This window comes from Pseudorasbora parva, chromosome 22 (genome assembly GCF_024679245.1).
Source record: "Pseudorasbora parva isolate DD20220531a chromosome 22, ASM2467924v1, whole genome shotgun sequence".
NCBI lineage: Eukaryota > Metazoa > Chordata > Actinopteri > Cypriniformes > Gobionidae > Pseudorasbora > Pseudorasbora parva.
Window position 1 is genome coordinate 5,513,121 of NC_090193.1, and position 25,301 is coordinate 5,538,421.

Sequence of the window (25,301 nt, forward strand, 5' to 3'; positions counted from 1 at the left end):
CATAGCATGTGGCGGAAACATCTCTGCAACACCTGCCAAGTGCTTTCCTGCATAGTGCCATCAAAGTGAGCTCCAGCTCTCTGTAGAACGCTTGTCTTGTCTTTTTTCTCCAAGCTTTTCTTTCCATGAATCTGTTTTAATGGTCTGGTTCTGGCTCTCCGAGGCTTCCCAGCTACTCTACAACCCCCTATTTCCCTATTTTCCTTTCTGCCTCCCTCTTTCTCACTTACACACTCACTCTATGTCACATATCTTCAGCCCACGAGTCTCATTTATGACACATTCTTGTGAATTGAATTTATTTTCTTATATAAATGAAAAACTGAAAAAAGTGCTCTACACAATTAATTTTATCTGAACAATCTTTTCAGTGTGTGAAGTACTCGGTTGCAGGACTGTTGGAGGCTTTTTGTCCTGACCATGACACTGCTGAATCACATTCAATGGAAGCGACTGCCAGTGTAATCCTGAGCAAAAAGCAGATCTGATCTATCCTCGATTTTAAAGCCAAAGCCACACACCAAGCCCACACAGCTGTTCTCTGAAGCCAAATGTGACATTTGGTGTTGATGATCATTTTTTCCGCACCAGCTTTAACCTACTTAAAGAAAATTGCACTTGAGGCACATGCACTTGAGAGCAGTCCTGCTTACATGTACTCATTAATGCAATGTTCTGGGCTTAATATGCTCAAGCATCTGTGTAATGCCATCAGTTACAACACACGACAATGCTTTGTAAAATAAATCATGTTTTTCAGTAATGCACTGTATATGGAAGTCTAAAGGCAACATTTAAAAAAAATATGGCCACATATATTGGACATTATTTGTCATAATATTTCAATTTATTTCACACTAATTGAAATAAATAACTGAATAAACAGTTAGCTTGTCCATGAGATTTTTCAACTCATGTCATGACCAAGTGAAGCTGGTAACCACGGTAACCTTTGCACGATACCTGCAAGCATTATGCGGGTAACACATAATCAGAAGTTCAGGGATAAATGCATGATGTAATGCAAAACACTCATTTATTTAAAAAAACGAATTTCAAACAAATATGCAATTTATACGTACTGTGCAATGGCATGAATAAATACATTTTTCCCCCTGAAAATGAAATTCATTCATAATGAAACATGCCCGAAATTAAATAGTACATACGACAAAATCAAGTTTAGTTCAGGTTGTTAAAAGTCATAGTCTGATGTACTTTTAATAAAATTATTAAGATGTGTAAATGAACATGCATGCAAGGTTTAAGGAAAATGTTTTACAATGTTATAGTACATTATATTTTTACAATCATTACATTTTAAAGCTTGAAAATGAAAAAGTTCCAAAAGCATATAACTATTTGAATACAAATAGTAAAGATGCATTAGAAATTTATGATTTTATGTATCATAACAAAATAAAAATCCTCTGGTCCTTGGCAGGTCTTAAAATTAAAGGTCCCGTTCTTCGCGTGTATTCGAAGCTTTGATTATGTTTACAGTGTGCAATATAACATGAGTTCATGTTTCGTGTGTAACGAAAAAAACAGTATTTTTCACACAATTGACTTATCTGTACAGCGCTGTTTCCTCTGTCCTAAAAACGGCCTGATGATTTCCTTGTTCTATGAAGTCCCTCCTTCAGAAAACGTAACGAGTTCTGATTGGGCCAGCGCTTCCCGTGTTGTGATTGGACAGCAGCTTAACGCACTTTGCCCGGAAAGGTTCCGCCTCTGACCATAACGGGGAGATGCAAGCGCTGAATGCGTGCTCTTCTCCACGTGGGAGAGCAATGAGACCACGGCCCCTATTTTGCGTGTTCTTGTGGGCGGAGGGTTAGTCAACAAACGGTTCTAGTGACGTCATTACAGCAGGAAGTGCAGCGGTGTAGTCCAAACCGGCCGCTCGCTGTAGGCTTTGAAAGGGAACTTCTGTTAAATAAAAGATCTCGCTTGGCATTGAACTTTGAGCTTTATAATTTTACAGGTATTATTTATGCCCTAACAGCAACATTTCACACTAACTAAAGTTTGAAAGATGGAATCGCGAAGAACAGGACCTTTAAGTAAATACATCCTCAGATGGACAACACGACATATCACACTGTATCATCGTTATTTAATTAACAAAAATAAAGCCAAAATGGTGACTAAGTACACACTATGATTCATTCGCTTGTAGAGACACTTTAAGCACAGGGTTCCTACAGATTTCTTCAAGTTAAATTCAAGTCTTTTTAAGATCTTTTTAAGAACATTTATATAAAAAATGAATACCCATTTCACGTCTCTACCAGCAAAGAAAAACAAAAATGTTTGCGCCTCTCCTTTGCTTGTTGCTTTAGGTCTGTGTTGTGTTGCAGTTTATGGTTGTGCTGCTGTAGCGTGATCTTCATTTACTGAAGGCATCACGTGTTCGAGGGCTGCGTTGCGTTCCCAATTATTGGTTCCGCCACTCTTTATTTATAAAACGTTATTCAAGACGTTTTCAAGTCTTTTTAAGGTATTATTTCCAAAATAATAAATTCAATGCTTTTAAGGCTTTTTAAGACCCAGTGGGAATCCTAGCAGCAATAAGTTGAAGGAATCATTTTCTGTACGAGTTTATCCTTCTCTCACATCGTCCTGGAGGAATTTTTCTTTATAACGTTGCTCCAGTTCATTGCGGTTTCATCTGTTTATGGACAGTTCTCTTGACGTCCCGCCACAGTATTTCAGTCTGGACGAGGTCTGGACTTCCGCTGGGCCAGTGAACACCTTGACTCTTTCTTTTCCGCCGTTCTGTTGTAGATTTGCTGGTGTTCTTGCGATCATTGACCGGTTGCATGACCCAATCGACGGATGGCTTCACATTTGACTCTAGAATACTTTAGTATACAGAAGAGCTCATGGTTGACTCAATGCCTGTGAGGAGCCCATGTCCTGTGGCTGTAAAACAAGCCAAGCATCAAGCATTATGGACAGCTGCTATGAGGTGTTTGTGCTGATACGCTGTTTAATTTTCACCTTGACGCTGTGCATTATGGCCAAACATCTCCACTTTGGTCTCATCTGTCCAAAGGACATTGTAATGTACTGTTGTTCATCTAAAGTTTTTACTAACATAATTTTAAGACCTGCCAAGGATTTTACATAAAACCATAGAATTCAATACGGTTTCCTGGTTTTTCACAATACAATATGAACTATATATTGCACATTCATACCGTATTATAAGTGGAGCTGGTGTTAATCAAGTTTACCCAAACGCACCATTCATTTATGTGTCTCTAGACTCCCACATCTCTAAATGAGGTGTTTTTTTTCTATTGAGAAGCACAAGAGTTACTCCTACATACAATATTTCTTTAGTTTTGGTAAGAAAGTGACAAATAAATTTTGTAAGTACTTTAAACCTCAGAATAAAGCAGCAGCACTTGAGGCTTCAGAGCTCCAGCAGCGCAGTTCAAGCCTTATTTGAAATCTTTCACCCAAGAAGCCAAGACTTCAGGCCGCCCGCACTTTAAAAAGAATGTTTTCTGTTGGAAACTATAGTTTCATAAAGCACATTTAACATCCATTGAATCTTTCCATTGCACAAAAGCTTCTTTAGAATAGTTCTTCATACTAAGAAAAAACTGTTATTCAATGGCATTGCTTTGAACTCTGCTGTATTTTTTAAGAACGGTGGACTAACTAAGAGAAAACTTTATTATCTGGATAATGTAGCGTCACAAATCTAATCTTGAACTCAAATGCAATGGACCGAAAAGAAACTCTGAGGTACAAAAATGCTAAATGCAATTAATATTAATACCATTCATATTCAAAATGGCCACCATACATATTCGAGCAATGGACTTGAATCAATCCAGAAATAAAAGAACAGCTTCTACCAGCACTGGTGTTTAACAGCTGTACCCAGCATGCTCTGCCTCGGCATGTGCATTCGTTCTAATAAAGCAAAACCTAATGGTGCTAATTCATCATCAAGCTAGGGAAAACACAGCGACGGCTCACGTGATGAGCCCCGTCAGGGAACATATGTTGCCCAAAATGAAAACTAAAACTGGTGAATGTAGATCTGCCAGCCGGAATGACACGTTTCAACAAGCAGATTGGTTGAGACACAACCAGAGCCGGCATTTCCAGCCTCAGCCACACAAAAAATCAATCATTCGAACACTCTCAATGCTAATGAGGCATTCCATGTGTGCTTCGAAATCACCTCAGACCTTATTTGAATTAGAATGCAACATCTGGATTAGTCTCTGTCATTTTAATTGGATTAATATAAATGGCACTAAATGAGCAACAATGACATTGTGTGGCATTTAGAGCCTCTTTTCTCATTATAGGTTAAAAGAGACATTAAATCACGCTTCAAATATTCAGATATTTTTGAACGTACTATTGAATTATTTAGATGAGTAAAATAGTTAGGTTAAAATATAAGTATATACACGTGGCTTTAGAAGTCTTTTGTTTTATTTCCATACATTTTAAGAGCTTTGATAGTGTAGAAACATTAGTTTTATGTCAAGGACATGTCTATTTTTTGTCATACATATTTTATAATTAATCGAATATAATGTATTGATATAATTAATATTTGTATTAAATAATGTAATAATTAATGCATTACTATTGTTAATTAATTAATATTAAATATTAACAAATCGACAACCTTCTTTTAACAGAATCTGTAATTTATTAATATAATGTATAAATGTTTTTAAATTAATTATATAGTTAAGTAATTAAATGAACATTACATTTACAGCCCTATTAAAGCAACAAATATGTATGTATTGCCGTTTATATAGCCGTTTTTATATATATATACATATACAGTACATATATATATATATATACACATACATCCATACATATATATGATAATGATATACTAATATAATGAATTAAATTAATTAAATACTAATATAACATAAAATAAATATATATAAACAGCTATATATACATATAAATACATATTTATTTCTTTAATAGTTTTATAATATAATATATAAAATAATATATATATTATTTTACTCAAACGCATGATTATGAAGACTTCATGGTCTTTTGCATTGTGGATGACTGTGTTTTCAATTAACACAATCTGAAACATTAAATCTTTCCTTAAACGGATAGTTCACATAGAAATGAACAATCTTTCATTGTTTACACTCTTTCATGTCTTTTCAAAACTGCATTTCTTTCTTCCGTGGAAGAAAAAAGAAGATAAACATAAATGACAACAAAATGTTTGTGTTCAATGGTCAAAAAAACTGAAAGAAAGAAAGAAAGAAAAAAAGAACGAAAGAAAGAAAGAAAGGAAAGAAAGAAAGAAAGAAAGAAAGAAAGAAAGAAAGAAAGAAAGAAAGAAAGAAAGAAAGAAAGAAAGAAAGAAAGAAAGAAAGAAAGAAAGAAAGAAAGAAAGAAAGAAAGAAAGAAAGAATTTCTGGGTGAACTATCCTTTAATTAGCAAGATTTCTTTTCAGCCGAAATACTTTCACTAAGTTTAAATGAGCTGAACCTCATCACCGGTTTCAGACCCAATGGTGTCAAACTCCTTTCATCCACCAGTAATTTAATTATAACTTCAGAGACTCATTATGAGACTTTCTTTCTTGTATTCCAGACTGGACCTGTCTCTTTGGTAGTTTTGAGGCGGTCTGCATATAAACGCAGGTCCCTCTATGCTCCACTAGCTCTCAGCCAGGTGTGTGTGTGTGTGTGTGTGTGTGTGTGTGTGTGTGACTGTGACGAGACAGACAGAAGCACAGGGGTGTCCCACTGTCCCACACACATCCAATTCTGCCACAGCAATCGGCATTCCTTTCAGTTTCACGGCCTTCATGCTCGGCCTGGAGCATTTATCAGCTCAAGAAAGGGTTCGCACTGCCAGTCGCGTCTGGTCAATTTAGCCACAAAGAACAGGCGGCAGATCCCTTTTTTCTTTTTTGATAGAGAAAGGAAGATATTCTGCACATGAGTCAAAGGCAGATGGAACGGAGGAAGCCAATTGGATAGCAGAGAACTAGAAAGATGTGTGAAGGAGGACCTCGTGTTCGCCACAAATTAAGGACGCACATCAAAGAGCCATTGGTGATTAAGAACGATTAGCACAGATGCTGGGAAGTTCACAAGTCATTAAAACTATAAAGTCTGGTCCGCAGAGCAGTTTAATCTGGCCAAGAACCACCTACAGTACTTACACAAGAAGCCGTGCAGCAGACACACAAGAAAAATGAAACCAGCGTTCTGTAGTTACATATTCGAAATATTCAAGAGACGCAATGGATTAGGGAGGCTAGCCTTTATTTTGAAACATTATAAACCGAACAACCCTCCAAACACGTGATTTTACTGAACCATACACACTGCTTACTTGTGTAAACATCACAATAAAAGTACACTGAATAATCAAGTTATAAGATCCTGGTTGATGAGTGATGATGTCCAGCACTGTTTCAGCTGTGGCTCCGTTTCTATGGTTCATGGTAAATCAAGATCTGCCAATCTGAACGATCAAACCAATCCACACGCTCTAGCTGTAAAACATTGTCCGATTGTTTTCTACACTTTGTCCCTACCAATTTTACCCACCCACCACACCTGAGATCCAGTTTCCATTGGTTGAACATTCAAAGACACTGGAAAACACTGCATCCTGGTCTGCATCCTGAAAGTCCAATAGCTTTAGCCAAGCAGTATGTCATTGTCACGCTGTGATCTACATAATGTCTTATGCTGTGTTTGGGCTCATTCAAGACCACCTGCTCGATATAAAGCTATGCAATCTATAGCCGCGTTCCCACCGCAAGAACCAGGGTCTAAATTAAGTTCTGGGTAAAAATTTCCCCCTCAGAAAGTCCCTGCTCACGAGGTAGTGCTTTTTCAAAGTTCAGGAACTCTCGGGTGGTGGTATTTTGGCGCTGAACAAGCTGATTGGTTGGTTTCTGAAAAAAGTCTGTCGTGCGTGCAGTAGGGGTTGAGTGACTTTCATTTTTTTTAAGTCGACATTTATGTGATGAAAGTCGAGTCGGCGTCGACTAGTCGCTGAGGACGTCATTAATTAAAAAGAAAATAAACCTGAACCTTGAGCTGAGACTCGAACTCGGGTCTTCTTGTGCTCAGCCAGTCCCGCCGCTGGCCGTCTTGATGCCCAACGCATCATTTTTAATGGTGCCCGCGGGTGGCGCGTTCACGTTGCGCTGACAGAAATTTATCGTGGTGCCCCTCTCAGCACTTGGTGCCCTACGCGCCGGCGGCACTGTGCACAGCTGATATGGCATATGACACAGCGCTGCCCATAAGGTTATTGATCCTACATGAGAGCTTTTGAATCAGTTCTTTTGTCTTATGGTCGTTATATTTCTCACAGATTTCTGTTCGTTCTGAATAAGACACAGATAAAGTCGCACAATAAAGATTACATGTATATGCATTAGTAAGTGATTGTGTGTGAATTAATTCTACCTGGCAGCGTCTCTCTACTATACTAAAAGTGAAGCTGTGAGTTTTAGTTATCAAGAAATATATGCTAGAACGTTTCAGTTTCAAAGCAATTTTTTTGATAAATCACAGAACAGTGTTGACAATACATTTCTGCGCTACTGAATGGTTTTGTGAGGCACGCGTGATCTCCACGTGATGTGCGATCGGCTATGTGTGTGTGTGTGTGTGTTGCAATATGCAGCACGCAGTTAAGCGCGATGAATAACTTACATATACAATAAGCGTGCATTCTCCCGATCAGTTTTGAGCATCCAGATGGTATAATCAAACATGTCTTGCGGAGAGCTCTTGGAGTAGGGCTGGGCGATATGGCCAAAATTTCATATCCCGATATAGCTCATTTGATATCCCGATAACGATATACATAACGATATAGCAATTTTTCTGTTAATTCAGTTTATGAATAGTACAAAATTGCAATGTGGAAATGCAGTTTGAAATGATATAAAAAAACAAATAAAGGTAGTATGGACTACATTTTTATTTTATTTAGAACCTTTTATTCAAGCAAGACAGTTGGTAAAGTTAAACCTGCCTAGGGATGTTAACCGATGACCGTTTGACCGATGGTTGACCGTATCAACGTTAACCGATCAAAGTTGTCAGTAAAAAAAAAAAGTGATCTCTAAATTAGGCTATTATACAGTGGACTAAACGCTACTACAATTAGCCATCTCATTCCAAAATATTTTTGTGTGAAGTGAACATATCCCTCTCACTCATTTTTTCATAACTCGCCTGTTTGTAGGCTACTTAATAAACCAATAAAAACATTTGGCACGCGCTCACAAGGTTTGCAAAAAGTAAACCGGCTAAAACACTCGAGGTTAGAGCCAGGGCAGACGACAGTATGAAGCGTGCATTTCGCTTAAGATGGGCTTACATTTGGAAATATATTACATCTTCATTTCAGTGGTAACACATGATCGTTGATGTTGATCGTCTTTCTTTATTATTGTTAGCACTACCTCGAACTAAAGCGGTGTCTCTTCGGAGCTGTCATTTTCTTAAATGAGCCGCGGCAATGTTTCAAATGAGCTCATAACGCTAGACAAATGCCTTTATTTTCAACGCGATCACCTTGTACCCAAACCATTTCGAAACTAAGGAGCCATTGTCCTCCGATTACAAACAAGGTCCTCGGCGGCGCGTTTGCGGGACTCGTGTTTCGCGCTGTGGGGGATTTAAAAAAGTGACGTGAGTGGAAGGGAGGCGAGTGAGTGTATGTGAGTGTTTGTGTGTGAGAGAGAGACAGAGAGACACAGAGAGAGAGGGAGCGCGGCTCGCGGCTGTTATTTCAAATAGCACAGCATATTTTAAACTAATCGGTTAACCGGTTTTAAACGGCTAATGGCTCGGCGGTCGGTCAAGAAAATGTTTAGTTTTCGCCATCCCTACACCTGCCATTAAAATATTTCAATATATGGCTATATGGTGTGTCACGCGTAAAAGCCCGCTGCAGCGTCTGTGTCTGAAGTTTGTTTTGCGCGCTTATGCACCACTCTGGCATAATTATTACCCTGGTCTGAACCGCGTCTACTACCGTCTTCCTCCATGTTTGTTTATGTATTGCAGCGTGCATGGGCATGCCGTGGCGTGAGGTGCATCTTGACGTAAAATTCTGCTGTAAACGCCTTATCGTGGCGTAAGCGATAGAGCCTAAAATAAAACGATAGACATTTTCTATCGTCCAGACGCTATATTTAGTCATATCGCCCAGCCCTATCTTGGAGTATGCATTAATTTGTCATTTTTAACTGTTCAAAGCAGAGCCTGCGTGTCAGGAATTGCTTATCCTGTTGCGCCCTCTATAGGCCAGCGACTAGTCGACGTCAAGCTTAAAGCGTCATGGCAAAGTATTAAGGTCGACTAGTCGATTAGTCGACTAGTCGGTGCAACCCCTAGCGTGCAGTAAGATTTTCTATTCAAATTCACAATGGAGTTTAAAAAATCTGACCAAAACCCAGGTTCAGGCTTTATTATGTTTATTTGCAGAGGACGGTCCAGTGGGTTCTGAAAAGTTGCGAGCAGTCCTACGTCACCAGACTAATCTTTGATGTCTTCGATCTACGATGGAAATGCAGACAGAAACATGTTCCTGGGACAAATTGTTCCGGGTAATTTTGGTGGAAACTAGGCATATGGTTAGGGTTACCAGACAACCCAATTTCTCCAGGAAAGTCTCGTATTTCCTATTTTTATTGTCCCGACTTATTATGAAAAAAAATGTTTTTTTTCCCCCCGTATTTCTTCTTTTCTAAATTGTCTTTGCTAAGTGATCATATAAAAGCGAGTAGTAGTCTTCTGTCACGCGAGAATAGCCTAATCAAAGATAGCCAATCTTGTCATAGTATTTTATTCAGAGAACAAAATTACCATCCAATCACAATTTAACTTAAAACATGGGGCGGCAGTGGCTCAGTGGTTCATGTAGGTTGTCTACAAACTGAAAGGTTGGTGGTTCGATCCCCGGTTCCACTTGACCAAGTGTCGAAGTGTCCTTGAGCAAGACACCTAACCCCAGCTGCTCCCGACGAGCTGGATGGCGCCTTACATGGCTGACATCGCCGTCGGTGTATGAATGGGTGAATGTGAGGCAAAATGTAAAGCGCTTTGGATGGTCTGTTAAAAGCGCTATATAAATGCAGTCCATTTACCATTTAAAATAACTGGACCCACTTTATATTAGGTGGCCTTAACTACTATGTACTAACATTGCAACTAATGATTTGCTACAATGCACTTATTGTGTACATACATGTTTTATATTGTACTTACTTTTTCAAAATTACCTGAATATAACTACATGTGTAATTAATTATTGTAGTTACATTTGTAATTACACTGTTGACACTTCCCTTACACCTAACTCTACCTTTAACAAACTTACCCACACCACCACATCTGACCCTAACTCTACCCTTAAACTGACCCACACCACCACATCTGACCCTAAGGTTAGAGTTAGATACAGGTGTGGTGGTGTGGGTCAGTTTAAGGGTAAAGTTAAGGACAGGTGTGGTGGTGTGGGTCAGTTTAAGGGTAGAGTTAGAAACAGGTGTGGTGGTGTGGGTCAGTTTAAGGGTAAAGTTAGGTACAGGTGTGGTGGTGTGGGTCAGTTTAAGGGTAAAGTTAGGTACAGGTGTGGTGGTGTGGGTCAGTTTAAGGGTAAAGTTAGGGACAGGTGTGGTGGTGTGGGTCAGTTTAAGGGTAGAGTTAGGTACAGGTGTGGTGGTGTGGGTCAGTTTAAGGGTAGAGTTAGGTACAGGTGTGGTGGTGTGGGTCAGTTTAAGGGTAGAGTTAGAAACAGGTGTGGTGGTGTAGGTCAGTTTAAGGGTAGAGTTAGGTACAGGTGTGGTGGTGTAGGTCAGTTTAAGGGTAGAGTTAGGTACAGGTGTGGTGGTGTGGGTCAGTTTAAGGGTAGAGTTAGGTACAGGTGTGGTGGTGTGGGTCAGTTTAAGGGTAGAGTTAGATACAGGTGTGGTGGTGTAGGTCAGTTTAAGGGTAGAGTTAGGTACAGGTGTGGTGGTGTGGGTCAGTTTAAGGGTAGAGTTAGATACAGGTGTGGTGGTGTGGGTCAGTTTAAGGGTAGAGTTAGGTACAGGTGTGGTGGTGTGGGTCAGTTTAAGGGTAGAGTTAGATACAGGTGTGGTGGTGTGGGTCAGTTTAAGGGTAGAGTTAGATACAGGTGTGGTGGTGTGGGTCAGTTTAAGGGTAGAGTTAGGTACAGGTGTGGTGGTGTGGGTCAGTTTAAGGGTAGAGTTAGATACAGGTGTGGTGGTGTGGGTCAGTTTAAGGTTAGAGTTAGATACAGGTGTGGTGGTGTGGGTCAGTTTAAGGGTAGAGTTAGGTACAGGTGTGGTGGTGTGGGTCAGTTTAAGGGTAGAGTTAGGTACAGGTGTGGTGGTGTGGGTCAGTTTAAGGGTAGAGTTAGATACAGGTGTGGTGGTGTGGGTCAGTTTAAGGGTAGAGTTAGATACAGGTGTGGTGGTGTGGGTCAGTTTAAGGGTAGAGTTAGGCACAGGTGTGGTGGTGTGGGTCAGTTTAAGGGTAGAGTTAGAAACAGGTGTGGTGGTGTGGGTCAGTTAAAGGGTAGAGTTAGGGTCAGGTGTGGTGGTGTGGGTCAGTTTAAGGGTAGAGTTAGAAACAGGTGTGGTGGTGTAGGTCAGTTTAAGGGTAGAGTTAGATACAGGTGTGGTGGTGTGGGTCAGTTTAAGGGTAGAGTTAGATACAGGTGTGGTGGTGTGGGTCAGTTTAAGGGTAGAGTTAGATACAGGTGTGGTGGTGTGGGTCAGTTTAAGGGTAGAGTTAGATACAGGTGTGGTGGTGTGGGTCAGTTTAAGGGTAGAGTTAGAAACAGGTGTGGTGGTGTAGGTCAGTTTAAGGGTAGAGTTAGGTACAGGTGTGGTGGTGTGGGTCAGTTTAAGGGTAGAGTTAGATACAGGTGTGGTGGTGTGGGTCAGTTTAAGGGTAGAGTTAGGTACAGGTGTGGTGGTGTGGGTCAGTTTAAGGGTAGAGTTAGGTACAGGTGTGGTGGTGTGGGTCAGTTTAAGGGTAGAGTTAGATACAGGTGTGGTGGTGTAGGTCAGTTTAAGGGTAGAGTTAGGTACAGGTGTGGTGGTGTGGGTCAGTTTAAGGGTAGAGTTAGATACAGGTGTGGTGGTGTGGGTCAGTTTAAGGGTAGAGTTAGGTACAGGTGTGGTGGTGTGGGTCAGTTTAAGGGTAGAGTTAGATACAGGTGTGGTGGTGTGGGTCAGTTTAAGGGTAGAGTTAGATACAGGTGTGGTGGTGTGGGTCAGTTTAAGGGTAGAGTTAGGTACAGGTGTGGTGGTGTGGGTCAGTTTAAGGGTAGAGTTAGATACAGGTGTGGTGGTGTGGGTCAGTTTAAGGTTAGAGTTAGATACAGGTGTGGTGGTGTGGGTCAGTTTAAGGGTAGAGTTAGGTACAGGTGTGGTGGTGTGGGTCAGTTTAAGGGTAGAGTTAGGTACAGGTGTGGTGGTGTGGGTCAGTTTAAGGGTAGAGTTAGATACAGGTGTGGTGGTGTGGGTCAGTTTAAGGGTAGAGTTAGATACAGGTGTGGTGGTGTGGGTCAGTTTAAGGGTAGAGTTAGGCACAGGTGTGGTGGTGTGGGTCAGTTTAAGGGTAGAGTTAGAAACAGGTGTGGTGGTGTGGGTCAGTTAAAGGGTAGAGTTAGGGTCAGGTGTGGTGGTGTGGGTCAGTTTAAGGGTAGAGTTAGAAACAGGTGTGGTGGTGTAGGTCAGTTTAAGGGTAGAGTTAGATACAGGTGTGGTGGTGTGGGTCAGTTTAAGGGTAGAGTTAGATACAGGTGTGGTGGTGTGGGTCAGTTTAAGGGTAGAGTTAGATACAGGTGTGGTGGTGTGGGTCAGTTTAAGGGTAGAGTTAGATACAGGTGTGGTGGTGTGGGTCAGTTTAAGGGTAGAGTTAGAAACAGGTGTGGTGGTGTAGGTCAGTTTAAGGGTAGAGTTAGGTACAGGTGTGGTGGTGTGGGTCAGTTTAAGGGTAGAGTTAGATACAGGTGTGGTGGTGTGGGTCAGTTTAAGGGTAGAGTTAGGTACAGGTGTGGTGGTGTGGGTCAGTTTAAGGGTAGAGTTAGATACAGGTGTGGTGGTGTGGGTCAGTTTAAGGGTAGAGTTAGGTACAGGTGTGGTGGTGTGGGTCAGTTTAAGGGTAGAGTTAGATACAGGTGTGGTGGTGTGGGTCAGTTTAAGGGTAGAGTTAGATACAGGTGTGGTGGTGTGGGTCAGTTTAAGGGTTAGGGTTAGGGTTATATTTAACAAGGATCTTCAAAAAGAGTTTATCAAGTTATTATATGCAGTAAGTTGTGAAAAAAACAGTATCGCACTCTATCTGAGACAGCTTGCAGCCCCAAATGTAGTTCTCTTTGCGCCTGAATGGTCAAATGCAGTGGGTTGTGCCTTAAGTGAATGTAAACAGCTTTGTGAAAACCGGATGTGTGTCAGTATATATTAGATCCAAGCATTCGGTGTGACGACAGCCTAAGGGCCGGATTAACGCAAACCCTCTTTTAGTGTTAAAAAACTACTGTCAGGATTTACTAAAGACACACAGTGATAAATCTAGAGCTGAAGACATGGACAGAGATATGAGAGGTTTCAGGTGCAACATTTATGGGAGGAGAGAACTTAAATGAATCATGCGAGGTGATTTACTAAGGTTTGTACTCGTCAGTTTACTGGTGTTTGAACCATTTTTTACCACCCAAAAAGCATGTCTTAAACCAGAAATAGGCTGTTTTATGCATGCCAGGCCAGTAGCTGGAGATGTCACTTTGTCAAGAAATGGTGATAATTTCACCGTTTTCACAGATTCTGCTTTTTGGGAATGTTTTTGAGTAAGCACCTGCTTCGTATTTAAGAGGTTAAGGTTAAAGATTAATAGATTAATTGATCTTTAATTTTAACAACGATGGATTATTGGAATTTATGTATTATTATGTATTATTAGTATTATTATGAATTTGTAAATTGACATCCTCAATTCTGAAGAATGTTGGTAGACAAACAGTTCTTGTGATTTCTTTTGTATGTTCTCAAAATACATTGTCTTACTGGTCAAATTCTGATTCACTGAAAAGAATTGGTCAAGAATCGCAATGTACTTTTCTGAGGAAACATAGACTACTTTTGCTACAATACACTAAAGAAAACTTAGAATACATATATTAATAAGGTCCAGTTTTATCTGTATGAAGACACTCAGAATATAGAAAGCCATTTCAAGGTCTAGAGTACACCTAGAGTACAGCATGAATCTTTTAGCAAAAAATTAATTTAGCACCTGACTTGACATGGAGTTGTAGAAAATGCTTTCTAAAAATCACCTATATGAGAAAATCAGTAGAGTAGAGTGGTTCATGAACACACTCACTAAAAATAATTCACAACACAGAGGCTCTTCTGCTTCAAATCAAACTGAAGAAAACTCAGGCTCTCTGCCGGCATGGCAACCATGACCGGGAAAATGAACAATTGGATGAAGTTATTTACGGCATCTCTCCCACGTCCATCAGAAAAACCAATAAAAAGCACCAGTCAGCCATACTGAACAGCTATTTGTGTCGAGATCCACAATTGCCATGTGTGTGCACATGTTAGAATACAGGGAACAAGGGTCAGACCACGGAGGATCCGAAAAATCAATGTTGCTTGTGATCATTCCAGCTCAGAGCTTGTTCTCCGCTGGGGTTTCCAGGGTTGTCACCGCCTCCGCCTCCAGCACCAATCACTCTGTGATCCTTATCGCAACGATGACCAAAATTCTGCTTCACAAAATTTATTTTACTCTGTTGGCTTGAGTTTGTTCTGGTTTACTTCCTCAGTGCTTCGGTGGACTGCATCTTCATGGCAGACTGTCTGTTGAATATGTTTTTGTCATTGGAGTGACTGCAGAATGTGGGCAGGCTTTCAACACTGCTCACCTCAAAGACATCCAACTCTCTCTCCAGTCCTCTTTTTTTAAATAAAGAAAGTCTTTTTTTCCCTAACAGCCCCTCGCAGACTCTGCAGAGAGACTTAAAAGTTTGAAAGCCGCCCACTCAGTTCAGTATTTAGGGCAGAGCAAATCGAAGGAGATATTAAGAGCTACAAATGGGAGCGGTGGAGTGCGAGCGATGCCACCTGCCCGTGGAGCGCCATTGTCCGCTGCCCAGCGGAGCAACCTGGATAGACACTGTTTGATAAGGGAGGAAATAAAGCCAGAGTTCAGGAAACTCTTAGGGGACCTTGAACCAAATGGCAGAAGCTTTCAGAAACTATAACACAATATGAGGTCCTGTGAGATGTAAGGATGAAGCATCAGTGCTCAACGGACCACTTGCGAATCACTTGGGCTGGTGTAGTGGTTACAACCTCTGGATTATAATCGAAAGGTTTTTGGTTCAAACTCCACAAGGGCCGATCCATAAATCATTACCACTGGCACAATGGGCCTGACCCCGTGTTTCTCTGGGGGGAATAGGTGTGCTATAAATATTTAGCATGAAGCGAAATCACCTCATTTGCAATGCTGGGCAAGCTGATAAAAAACAAATCTAGCTAGTTTAGCTAAAACATACTCTCTAGAAATAGTTCAGCTAATTAAAAACTACTATTTAGAGAGAGAGAAAAAAACATACACTACCAACTATATGGCAGCTTGCTACATTAAATTTACAAAAAAATAAAAAAAATAGCACAGTGATTTATTCACATCCATGTTTGCTAAAAATGCCCAAAATAGATATAAAACACATATTAGGCACGCACAGCATAGCAAATGTTTTTAATTTTTATATATACTGTATATAGAATTATATTGATATATACGGAGCCCCTAAGTATGTGGTAGTGTAAAAAAATATGAGATGGGACGGAAAATAATAAGCCAATGCTTTTGCATTGTCTCGCATATGTTTTCCGCTCCCCAAGAAACTTTGCAGTGACTCACAAAACCATTAAGTGCTTTGCGCTACAAATATAATATATTTATAACACTTGAATTATACCCAAAACAAAAGTAAAACATTTTATTATATTATTTGATGAAAACATTTATTAACATTATTGTACTATAACAGAACAGAACAGAACATCAAAATAATATAATATAATATAATCAGTGTTGGTGTAACTAGTTACTACATTGAATTATTAATTTTAATTAAAGTAAGGGATTACTCTTATACTCTTTTATTTTGTCTGTAATTGAATTACGTTAATTAAGTTACTTTTGATGTAATTGAACTAAATACTGTGTATAGAACAATTATATATAATACAATAGTAGAATTAAGATTTTAAAAAATCATTCTAACTTTAAAATGCATGTTTTTATCTTTCTTTTCACATTTTTAATATTTTGGTCAGCTTAGTAAGAATAACTGATTTAGTTTTATATTATGTATTTGAATGAATTAAAAGAGCTGTTTCATATCTATCCTTGAAACACTTAACTAGTCAGGGTTGATGTAGGATTTAGAAAGCAATTAGTAATAGTAAATAAATACTTTTTGGAGAGAGTCATTTGTACAGTAATCTAATTACACTATTGAAGATGTAACTAGTAACTAGTAACAAATTACTTTTTTAGAGTAACTTACCCAACACTGGATGTAATGTAATGTGATATTCTACTGGACCATCTGGACAGTCTCAGTATAAGTCTGATTTAGTTCAGTGAGTAAGTCATTTATGCTGGAACCACTCCAACTGATCCAAGCCCAAACTAATGACTAGTGACTTCAATGATTTAGATTGGTTTGCCTGATCCTCTGAAAAGAACTGATTCGAAAGAGTCATTCAATCTCTAATTGCACATTGCTTGCTCTGTTTCTAAATAGCCAATAGAGAATACTGAACACATACTTAAGCAAGGTTTTGCAATATTACCTCACTACTTAATCAATAAAATTGCTTTGCTACTGGAAAAATACATGGCCATTACTTTAGTAATTTAATTTGCATCTCACTGGTCTCACTCACTCACAGTACCAAATGACATTCTCAGCCACATTTACAGCATTATGGTGACAACTCATATGGACCTTTAGGTAGTAGACACTGTGAAGGGTGAGATGGGGCAGTAAAGGGCTTTTTGGGGATCGTTTTCGACCCTAAATGGCTCATCCGATTGTCTTAAGGTTCAGGTATACTTCATTTTCCATGTTCATCTCACATTCAGTCTAGATGACTGTTCTATTCAAGTGCTCAAATCTTATTTGGGCAGAACACAGACGAGGGAAGAATATGTTCGGTGAAGGCCAATGAAGCAGTTATGTGTTGATTTAGATGACAGCATATCTCTGTAATCAGACAGCATTCCTCCTGATAAATAAAACAGGTGTTTGCATTGTCGATAGCACTTGAAAAGTCTTGAACTGCGTGTGGTGTAATCTGCCTTCCGCCTTATCCGGCTACAGTAATCCCAGCCTTATCTCGCCCGCCCCGAGCAAAAGAAAAATGCGTCACAAGGGTTTTTCTCTGACAGGTTTCTGATGCCTTACCATTGTGACAGCGATTTTAATGAGGGAATAACCGGTAATTGCTCTAAAATCACAGTAATTACATGAAAAAGACTTATTTTTATTCGTAATTTTTATTTCCCCAGAATCCAGAGAAGAACAGTGAATCACCGGTTTGAAGAGCCGACGGGAGGGGGGGATGTTTCTGAGAGATCTGTCCCCAAGTACACGCTGACATTTCACACCGAAGCTTATCTGTATTATGATTGGCTGCTGGAAGCGATCAATCAACAAACATCACGCCTCCCACACTGCTCAGAGAATCTGAAAGCAGAAGGTATTCTTGGCATACGGAACCGTATTGCAAATACACTACAGTGCCAAAAGTACTGGGACATCCCTCCAAATGATTTAATTCACATGTTCCAATCACTTCCATGACCACAGGTGTATAAATCAAGCACCTAGGCATGCAGACGCTTCTACAAACATTTGTGAAAGAATGGGTCGCTCTCAGGAACGCATTGAATACACGAGTTTGTGTGCCCATATAATCTTACTAAAAGTGGTGAACAGATTTGGGTTGCTGTCTGCTATAGAGGGGCTCGGAGAGGATATTCTACCCGAGCTCCGATCGCCCCCCTATAACAGGCAAAATTGAATGAATAAAAGAATGAATGAATGAGTCATTTATATAGCGCTTTCATATGTACTACTGTACACCCAAAGCGCTTTACACTCGTGTCAGGGATCTCTCCTCAACCACCAGCAGTGTGGTGTACAACATTGTACAAAAGGAGGAGCAGAGGAGGAGGAGGGATGCTGCAGGAACTAAAAAGGGGGAAGAGGTTAGCTGCTGTTTTTTTACCTTGGTATTAATTGAAAGATTAGATGGGTGTACTCCTCCTGAAATTACGTTTATTAACTTCACTTCAAGCGTGGTACCGTGATAGGTTGCCACCAGTGCAATAAGTCACTGTTTGTAGTATTATAACAAAGTGGAAGCAACTGGGAACAACAGCAACTCAGCCGTGAAGTGCTAGGCCACGTAAAATCACAGAGCGGGGTCAGCATATGCTGAGGCACACAGAGCGCAGAAGTCACAACTTTCTGCAGAGTCAACAGCTACAGACCCCCAAACTTCGCGTGGTCTTCAGATTAGCTCAAGAACAGTGTGTAGAGAGCTTCATGAAATGAGTTTCCATGGCCGAGCAGCTCATCCAAGCCTTACATCACCAAGTGCAATGCAAAGTGTGGGATGCAGTGGAGTAAAGCAGCTGCCACTGGACTCTAGAGCAGTGAGACGTGTTCTCTGGAGTGACCAATCACGCTTCTCTGTCTGGCTATCCGATGGATGAGTCTGAGTTAGCCGGTTGCCAGAAGAACGGTACTTGCCTGACTGCATTATGCCAAGTGTAAAGTTTGGTAGAGGGGGATTATGGTGTGGGGTTGTTTTTCAGGGTTGGGCTTGTCCCGTTAGTTCCAGTGAAAGAAACTCTTGTTGCTTCAGCATACCAAGACATTTTGGACAATTTTATGCTCCCAACATTGTGGGTCCTGACCTCAACCCGATAGATCACCTTTGGGATGAATTAGAGCAGACTGAGAGCCAGGCCTTCTCGTCCAACATCAGTGCCTGACCTCACAAATGCACTTCTAGAGGAATGGTCAAAAATCCCATAAACACACTCCTAAACCTTCTGGAAAGCCTTCCCAGAAGAGTTGAAGCTGTTATAGCTGCGGGTGGGACGACTCCATATTAAACCCTACTGATTAAGAATGGGATGTCTTTAAAGTTCATGTGCATGTAAAGGCAGACGTCCCAAAATTTTTGGCAATATAGTGTATGTTGCTGTTTAACGGCACAGGTAATAAACCTGGTACAATCTCTGGTAGCAAATATTGACAGTGAGCCTCATATGCTAGAGAATCTTACACTTTACAGATAAAGTATTTACAAATTCATAAAGGAACAATCTAAGGGAGCTATACCAGAGTGCACCTGAAAAACATCACAGCATCTCCAACACCTCTCAAAAGTCTCAAATAAAAATCAACACACGTTTGTGCCACATCCCTTTCAAGCTTTTGAATAATTTAATGCTTGAGATTAAAATCAGGACATGTTTAGTTACAGTAGGTGAAAAAAAACAGTCTTCACAAGCAAGCAACACTGATCGCACAACTTTATGGAGTGCATAATGAGCTCAAAGTGTTTCTTGGTGCTAAACAAGCACCAATTAGAGATTTGGATGTGTTATATAAACAGGAAGAGGAGCAACCAAATTAGTTCTTGAATTTTGCATGAGCTAACATGGTTGGAATTCTGATAGCAGGAGCTCCTGAAAAGGAAGCCACTGCCATAGCATGTCCAAAGTCATCATGATGTGACATCCGCGCTGAAAGAACACATCTCATTGATAATAAAAGAGCTTAAGTTGAAAGACCACCATGTGATCCAAACTCCCACACAGAGTTTCCATTTAGCTTCCAAATCGCATAACCGTCACACGGTCAGTCAAATGTAATGGAGTCTATTGGACGGACCTTTGAATGCAAACGTGTTGAAATCCATTATAGATTTCATCTGCTGATCCTTCTGTTTGTCACTCTATGACAACAGCTCGGTCAGGCTCTATAAATGTGACTGGAATGCCAATTGAGGTCTCTAGGCTAAACGAAGCCCCCGTTTCATGGAACCAATGAAATCACGTTTATGCCTGTTCAGGCTGATGGACGTCAATCCTGCTCTAGTGCCTGAGGTCATGTGCACCCCATTACCATATTTTACGATCCAGATCAGTAATTAACTATTACTTTTTAAATAACGAATTATGTGCAGTCAGCTGGTCATTAGTGCAAATATATGTATTATATTACATTATACTACAGTATATCTATATTAAGCATGTTGGCATGTGTGGCATTGATCAACTATATAAATGCCGCTTTTGTATGATATATATAATAGAAGAGCATTGGAAATTAGCCAGTGGATTTCACACTTATTATTCATTGTTATTTTCACTCGTAGTAATCCTCAAAGGGTCTTAAAAATCAATATCCCCAACTATTTATCAACGACATGTTAGCAATAAATGCAGGAAAAGGATAAATGGTCCACAGGTACAGGTAGCCATAAATCACCATGCAAATCACTTCTTTCTCTTTCTTTATCGGCAAGTAACTTCAAATCAAGACAAATCATCCTGGCACGAAATAATCACACTTATCCATTCCACAGGGATTCATCTCCATTGATATGCAATTAATCACCTCTTAGCAATCCGCCTCATTTGTACAATACAATTCAGATTTCATTTTTAAACGAGAGACTTCCACTTCCAGCGATGTGAATATTCATACGAGTGACTCGATAACTGGAAAACTCCTGATGTTTGAGGTGGTCACTCTTACACAGCTGATCGGTTTTCTATTAAAGTGCATGTTGAGCTGATATAATCGGCAACATCTGTATATGAGACTAACAAATAAGTAGATTGGGAGGACATTTTACAGTTAAATAAGATGTTAGTCAGTGTTGACTTTACACAGCTAAAACTGTAAAAGATAATCGTTTTTATATGGAGTCACGTGTGGATGACGTTAACTAATATAATTTTGTGTTTGCCATGTGCAAAATAGCAGAAAGCTATTTCTGTATGTGGTCAACGAGAGATTACGTCTGCTCCTTTTTCAAAATCTCATTAAGGTCCACCAAACTAATTTGAACCTATGGCTTTAGGGACAAGCAGTGTGTGAAATACAAACCCATATATCTGTAGCAAATACTACCTTAAAAATTCATGTTGCATGGAAGACAGGTGAAGCAGAATACAGATGCAACCCAGAGCTTCTATCTGCATTCATGAGAGAGTGTTTACACGGGCGATCAATCAATGAGTGCTGCTACAGCTGTTCAACATAGAGTCCTGTTTAGCCTGTGACAATATCTAGCGGAGAATATATAATGAACATGAGAGCCGAGCAAACAGAGCACACTGCATTCATCACAGATGTTACATCTCAACACCTATTCTGACCAAATTAACTTTTGCAGAATACATCCATATAATAGTCATGTGTTTGTGAGAGTAAGAAAAAACAATGAGAATGTATAATGCAACATCCTCTGCATAATTATTCAACAGTTGTAACACTTTAAACAAGAAGTATCATGTACTATTAATAGCCTATATGGTTGCATTTATGGTAAATGTCCCCACCCCTCCCATAAACGTCCTAATTCACAAAAATCGTAAACTACAAATATATAGGCCTATAGAATGTATAAAATAAAATAAAAATCCCTAGTTTCTATTAGTGTTATAAAAACATGCGTCTTGTTTCATGCTCTATTAACGCGCAACATCTATTAATTATAGTGCCATTCCCAACAGAATAAGGGGACACTTTATTTTAGTGTCCTTGTTACATGTACTTACCGTAGTAATAACAGTTAAGTATGCATAATTACATCCAACTAAATCAAACCCTAACCCTATAGTAAGTACACGTAGTTACTAAATATTACTCAGTAATTAAATCCTACAATAACACAAAAATTACAATTAACTAACGATTAAATGTTAAAATAAAGTGTAACCCGGAATGGTAGGCTAGTTTTGGATAACTTCTCTCACTATAAACGTCGTTGATATATTCTGAGAGAGGTTTGAATCCAGCAGAGGCGTGCGTAGTGATGCACGCGCATTTTTTTTCTCCCTCCAGCTGCGCGTGCTGTCACACCGGTCGCCGGTTTTCTTACCTGCACGAGACTGTGATCTCCACTTTGGTCGCGGGAATGTTCCCCGTTAACGGGTCGAACTCGTAGACCGAAGCCATGTCCTCCAGCTTGTCCATGATGTCTCCCTCCATGGGTGCGCGCGGCTCGGGGCAGTTCCACGGTTCGCGCAGCCTGGCCCCGCGGAGGCTATCACGGTCCCTCTCGGACCAACCCGGAGTTAACAAGGCCAGGGTATTAATGAAGAGCTCCCCTACAACTCAAGAAACTTGACCGGGGTTAAAGTTGGGGGGGAAGTCACACTTAAAACTGTGCTGGAGAATCTCGGGGTGAGAAAAAGCATCAGTCATCAGCAGAGAGAAAAAGATCTCCTCTGCACATCAAGTGCTCTACATGTGCGCTCGAGATGAGCATCCAGCGCGCGCTCCAGCCCTACCCTACTATCTCTTCAACACGCCCATGCGTACTGCTGCTCTCTCCGGTAGGCTACACCGAGCAGAGGCGGTCTGCTTATAGCGCGGCAAAAGGCTTGAGTTACACGTCAATAAAAGGGCGATCAGAATGTAGTCTATAGGTTATATTAAAGCAATAAGACACGGTAGTTTGTGCTATTACTGATTTTACCATGTGTAAGGATAGTTTTTGGTCACTGTAGCGTTTATAAATACTTGTTGATTTAATATATTAGTAGTCTAATATTTTATACAACAGAAGCAACAGCAAAAAATAAATAAAAAGACAGTTGAGTTCAATAAATTATCACATCTGTCATCTTAAATAAATTAGATGAATAAAGTAATTATTCTGCCGAGTGGTAGTTTATATATGGTTGCTATAGCAACTTGACACCTTATCACAAAATTCAACTGTGTTTGTGTAAATCGTGTTCAACAACAGAACTATACTATCTCTGTGTTTCGAGTTTGTATATCATTTTTCCATATCTATATATACCAGTAAATTTTACCTTGTGGGGACATTTTTGCTCCCCATGAGAAAAAAACAGCTTATCAATCATACTAAATTTTCTTTTCTTTTTTATGTAAAAATGCAAGCTTTCTGTGATGGAGTTAGGGTAGTCTCATCCACAGACGTCACACCCCGGACCGTTGGCTCAGCGTCTGATGCGTAATATGGCACTTTTCTGGAAACACTTCAGGAGTTTTGAAGTCGCCATCTGATTGGTTGAATTCTTCAGGATGTACGCGAGACGTGTGTGTCGCATTCTTTACCAGTCCGCCTGGAAACAAGTGCTGCCTCCATACTCCCTCATTGAAGAAGAACACCATCGTGTTTACATCTGTGACAATGAACGCTTACCAGGATCAACTAAACCCTGGATTTCCAAAAGTATGTGAAGTTCGTGGCTCCATTATTGCAGTAAACTTGCACAACGTTCTTGAATGAGTACTGTATAGATGCACAGCGGTCTGTTAAGACTTCGACTACATGTCAGTCAAACGCGTTCTTGGGCAATCCCAGACTTGAAACTGAGTTTGAACAATCCAAGATTTGTTTTTGTTTTTGTTTGTTTATTTCTCTCTGTCTCAAACTTGAATATAATATTCCAATATCTGTCTGCTATGAAGTAAATGGTAAAGTAACTATAAAGCTATGAAGTAAAGAAGTACAGCTAATCCCTGAACTGTGAATTAAAGATGAGAACCTGTTGATGCAGATGAAACCAGTTTTGTCATTTAACAACTATTAATCAAAACAAAATTAAAATATATACAAAAATGACATTTTACTTTAATACCTCCAAACTGGTGTTTGTAATGTAAATCCTTTATACAAAAGATAATACTTTATATACAATAAACTGCTTTCCCTCAGGAGGGTTATGGTCATATGTGATTGTGATTTCATCCCTGTAGCTAATTTCTAATTGGTTAAACCGACTGCAATTGTGTTAAACCTCGCCTCGCCTCAGCCCACCCTACTCTATTATTCATTACTGATTAACAATCTGATGCAAGGCCTCCACTTATGATTCTGTGCTAACGCGGATTAGTACCTCTGTAAGATTTACAACTATCTTCTATTGCAGGGGACAGATGTGTAATTCTCAAAAAAATGCATCAATTGTTTAAAAAAATCCATAATAATAAATAAAATGAGAGAGAGAGAGAGAGAGAGAGAGAGAGAGAGAGAGAGAGAGAGAGAGAGAGAGAGAGAGAGAGAGAGAGAGAGAGAGAGACTGGGAAGGATTGTATGATTTCAGTACCAGCACATGTGGACAGCTCCCAGGAGCTAAAATCAACAATTTCAGCATGTTCCCCAAATGGCAGACTTCTTGAATAGCAGCTCAACGACAGAAAACCTGCCATTATTTGCAAACACTTTCCCTGTGGCCTAAAAGCTAAGTGTTCAGTGTTTGTGTGCAAAAATGAATGATGATAAAATGGGGACTGTAAAAAAACAACAACATGCAATTAACATGCCTTTTCGTTTATATTGGTATCTGGAATCTGGAAGCTCGACTGAAGCAGACCTTTTCAGAACCAAATAACCATTTCCAAAAAACCGCCAGCACACAGAACGAAAGTACTAACACGGTAAACTCACACAAAGTCCTCACAGCTGCCTTTTTTTTCTCCTTCAGGATGTGAGTCTATTAAAAGCGAACGTGATTGTTTTCCTCCCTTTTCCTTAGATGGCTTAAGTAGAATGGTCTAAGCTCCGGGTGAGGGGCAGGAGCCACTTTGGAAATCACTGGGCACGGAAGGAGCCTCACGCTGGCACCGAGACCACCCTCGCCTCCCCTTACCCTCCGCAGTGAGTCATGATGTAAAGGCGATGTTAAAGCGAGTGGGCATTCGGATGGGCGTGTGGGTGGACATGAGGACGTGCAGATGTGCTCCTACTTCTAATTGAGCCCCGTGTGGTGCCTTCAACACCACACCAATGAGAAGAAACGTTGCCCATATTCAACTTTGACCCTGTGACAAATACTAATTAACACCCAGTGCCAAAAAAGCCTTTGTAGGTGTTCTGATGGCGATGCCAGGGTGAGGACGGGATGCAAAACTGGATCTGTGCACTGGAAAACCGGGAGCAGATGGGAAGGCAAAG

General features: G+C 40.1%; 1 protein-coding gene across 2 annotated transcripts in view; it reads right to left on the reverse strand.

The window, feature by feature from the left end:
• The window catches only part of cpne5b (copine Vb), a 244,805-nt gene extending 221,861 nt beyond the window's left edge, over positions 1-22,944 (reverse strand). For both annotated transcript variants that reach the window (XM_067432338.1, XM_067432337.1), the window contains exon 1: positions 22,251-22,944. In XM_067432338.1, the coding sequence (XP_067288439.1) occupies positions 22,251-22,360 (110 nt within the window). In that variant the 5' untranslated portion in view covers positions 22,361-22,944. The remainder of the gene's footprint in view (positions 1-22,250) is intronic.
• Between the last annotated feature and the right edge of the window lie 2,357 nt (positions 22,945-25,301).